Source organism: Rutilus rutilus (genome assembly GCF_951802725.1).
Source record: "Rutilus rutilus genome assembly, chromosome: 11".
In the NCBI taxonomy this organism is placed as follows: Eukaryota; Metazoa; Chordata; class Actinopteri; order Cypriniformes; family Leuciscidae; genus Rutilus; species Rutilus rutilus.
Window position 1 is genome coordinate 29,016,662 of NC_140216.1, and position 4,029 is coordinate 29,020,690.

The 4,029-nt window shown below is 36.9% G+C and overlaps 1 protein-coding gene across 1 annotated transcript; it reads left to right on the forward strand.

Moving 5' to 3' along the window:
* Positions 1-266: 266 nt before the first annotated feature.
* On the forward strand, positions 267-2,302 carry trhrb (thyrotropin-releasing hormone receptor b; the record flags this gene model as incomplete). The annotated part of the gene is made up of 2 exons (XM_084422568.1): positions 267-1,028; positions 1,838-2,302. 2 exons carry the CDS (start codon positions 267-269, stop codon positions 2,261-2,263), a joined length of 1,188 nt encoding a protein of 395 aa, XP_084278694.1. The 3' UTR covers positions 2,264-2,302.
* Positions 2,303-4,029: the final 1,727 nt, after the last annotated feature.

Consider the following 4,029-nt stretch of genomic DNA (forward strand, 5'->3'; position numbering starts at 1 on the left):
GTCTATTCCACAACATTTAGAGGAGAATAGAGATCGGAGAATAAAAAAAAATGTACTTAGGCTACGCTATGATTAAACATTTTAAATGGATGTGAATTAGATTTTTTTTTTTATCTCTTTTTTTCCTGATGAACAAAAATCAAAAACTGAACAGACAAATCAAGAAAGCAAAGTTCTAAGAGGGATGAACCGCATTTAAGTCAACTCAACGGAATTAAAATTATTTTTTAATCTGATCTTTAAAGAACCTGGGAGATTTTTTGAGAATGGAGAACTTCACAGTTTTCAACGAGACTCTGGAAACTTGGATGGACCGCAGTGTCGAATACAAAGTGATCAGCGTCCTCGTGGTTTTCCTCATATGCGCTTTCGGGATAGTTGGAAACGTGATGGTCATTCTGGTGGTCCTCACAACCAAACATATGCGGACCCCGACCAATGGCTATCTGGTTAGTTTGGCGGTCGCAGACCTGATGGTGTTGATCGCAGCCGGTCTGCCAAGCATAGCGGACAGTTTGTTCGGTTCATGGATTTTTGGGCACGCGGGGTGCCTGTGCATCACATACTTCCAGTATCTAGGAATCAACGCATCCTCGTGCTCCATAACAGCCTTCACTATAGAGCGATACATCGCTATATGTCACCCAATCAAAGCGCAGTTTTTATGCACGCTCTCGCGCGCGAAGAAGATCATTTTTGGAGTTTGGGTTTTCACGTGTCTTTACTGCGTAATGTGGTTTTACCTGTCCGATATCCAACAGGTTCCCTACAAGGATGTGACTATAATAACGTGCGCTTACAAAGTGTCCAGAAACCTTTATCTACCCATATATTTTGTCGATTTTGGCATCTTTTTTGTCCTGCCGCTCACTCTTGCCACTGTCCTGTACGGCCTCATTGCGAGAATCTTGTTTCTTAACCCTCTCCCGTCGGACAAGAACGGGCATGACAACTTCTCCAAAGCCAAAAAGAACAAAATGAAGAATTCCAGCCGCTGCTCCAGTACAACCGCAGCATCCAGAAGACAGGTGAGAGGATCTCCTTTAAGGTTCAAAACTTTAAGATTTGGAAACAACAAAAGGCTCTAAATGTATCCATACAAATCATAGAGCTAAACAAAACTTGTTTCAGGTGCGGTACTAGCACATATTGGTATTGTTCTTCATGAATTAATGAATTTAAACAAACAATTATTAGAACACACAGTACATTTATGCATTTTATTTGTTATGCAAGCCAAAGTATTTTTGTGTCTCTTTCCAGGTTGGATGAAATTATAGACTATAGTGTACAGAACATCCATCCCATCCTATCTATCTATCTATCTATCTATCTATCTATAGATTTATGTCTGTCTGTCTGTCTAATTATCTACCCTGACAGACAGACAGATATAGGCAGATGCACAAACACACACACACACACACACACACACACACACACACACATGTCTGGTTCACTATCTTTGTGGGGATTCTCCATAGACGTAATGGTTTTTATACCGTACAAACTGTATATTCTGTCCCCTTACACTAAGCCCTACCCCTAAACCTACCCAATCACAGAAAACTTTCTGCATTTTTACATTTTCCCCCCCAAAAAATAGAATTTATTATGTTTATGAACCCAACCCATTTCCCTTGTGGGGACCGTTGGCTGGTGTAGGTGTAGCCTATGTAGGTGATCTCAGCTTTTACTATCCTTGTGGGGTCCCCACAATGTAATATAAACCTGCACACACACACACACAGATGGATAGATGTCATAACAAACATTACATATTACACTGAATTGCAATGCATTTCTTAACATGGTTATTGTGATTTCTTCATTAAAGGTTACAAAAATGCTAGCAGTGGTGGTTATTCTGTTTGCTGTGCTTTGGATGCCATACCGCACTCTGGTGGTGGTGAACTCTTTCCTGCAAGAAGCCTACCTGGACACCTGGTTTCTGCTGTTCTGCCGATCATGTGTCTACCTCAACAGCGCCATTAACCCTCTTATCTACAACGCCATGTCTCAAAAGTTCCGCGCTGCCTTCAGAAGGCTCTGCCGCTGCGGACGCACCGCTCTGGTGAACAAGCCAGCCTATAGTGTGGCACTAACCTACAGTGTTGCCAAGGAAACGTCAACGGTGGGAAACACTGGGCATTTTTCAACTGAGATAGACGATTTGACACCGACAGACGAGCTGTTCCCTGATAAGAAGCTTCTGTATCCGGAGAACTGTGACTTTAGTAAGGAGACTTTCAGTCAGGCCTGATAAACCCACAACAGCTACACACTGCATATAATCTCTGAGTGCTAGCGATCTGCCGTAACACGACTACACAAACTGCAGGGACAGCACTTTGAAAGTTTCACTTTATATTTATTAAAATTAAAAAAAAGTCATGCTCGATATAGTCGAATTCATCTTCCCGTCTCATTCACTTGCCACAGTTCCCTGGAAACTGAAATTAAGTTGCATGGTTGCATTATTTGCCCAATTTGCTATTCTTAATTAAAATCGCAGTGTATTCCATAATGCAGGGTAAATTGAATACATATTGATCTGAAAACATCTTTAGGGATTGCCATTGTGATTAATGAGTGGCCTTCTTCCTCTCCAGACCCCTGGGGGAAAAATGCTGAAATTGCTTAATTCTGCAGTTTCAGTTGTTTCAAGAATATTCAATGAGAGTTAACTTAGTTTACGTCCCACTGTATATAAATTAATCTAAACTTAAAAAGGATGTATAGCTATTTTGGGGGTATTTTGATGGATAAACTATATGTGGAAGGCATTGGCCATCTGACAATGTCACACTGAAATATATTTAGACTCAAGTTGTACGTTTATTGTAAATAAGCACATTTCGGATGAACCATGAAGGAATGCATGAATAAAAAGATAAAGGACCTAAAAATAAATACATCTATTTATGTAATTATTTTTTTAGTTGGGCTAAATTGTAATTATGTGCCAGTAACACAACCAAAAGGAAATGCAAAAATAATTATTGTTATTTATATAATAATTAATGTTTCTTAAACACTCCCCTTGATTGCCATTGGTCGCTTAAAACATATTGTCCCGCCCCAAATGCATGCTATGGCCAGCTTAAACTTACAGAGAAATGTTAATAAGCACCACACTGTGTACTGTGTAGACTTTAGGTGGAACGTGAATACCTTGCTTATATTTAATGACTTTACTCTTCTTATTAAACTAGGATAGAACAAAGTAAAACATTTAACATCAAGTATAATAATAATAATAATAATATATATATATATATATATATATATATATATATATATAATAAAGACTATTTTGACTATAACTTATTTAGATGACTATAAATGAATGTACCTATAAACAAAGTGTAAAAAAAAAACTTCTTACATCTGACGAATGAATATTTCACCTTTTTAATTTACTCTCTTGTATCATAAATTGGTAGACAGCATATGATTGTATTTGTGAGCTGATAAGCTAAATCCCACCACATGGGTTTGTACATGGTTTCTCAACAAATGTGAAAATGTGAAGTTGCATATTTTCTTTATCACAATTGACTGTGTTTTCAATTATTTTAAATGAACATGTTGTGTTTTAGGTTTTGAATATAATATCTTGATGGTGTTAGTGTGGAAAATTGTCTCTTTATGTCTGTTTCAGTGGTTAGTCAAGTTTGCAGTCCAGTGTCAATGCATAGGCTAAGTGATATTTTAGTGACTTTTAGTGACAGTTGAAACAGATGTTTGCAGAATATTAGTAAGACAGCATCTACACTGTAAAAAAAAAAAAAAAAAAAAGTATATAAGTTATGACAACGTTTTTACATTGCTTTAACTAAACAAAATAAGTTAAGCCATTTTCAACTTAGTTATAGTTATACAATATTCAACTCAAGTCAGTTTAATGTAATTTAAGTTGAAATTACTTAAACATCCAAGGTCATTGTACTTCATTTAAGGCAGAAACTTTTTTTTTTTTTTTACAGTTTTAGATGCAGATTTAATTTTTCAAAGTCTCATAAATGG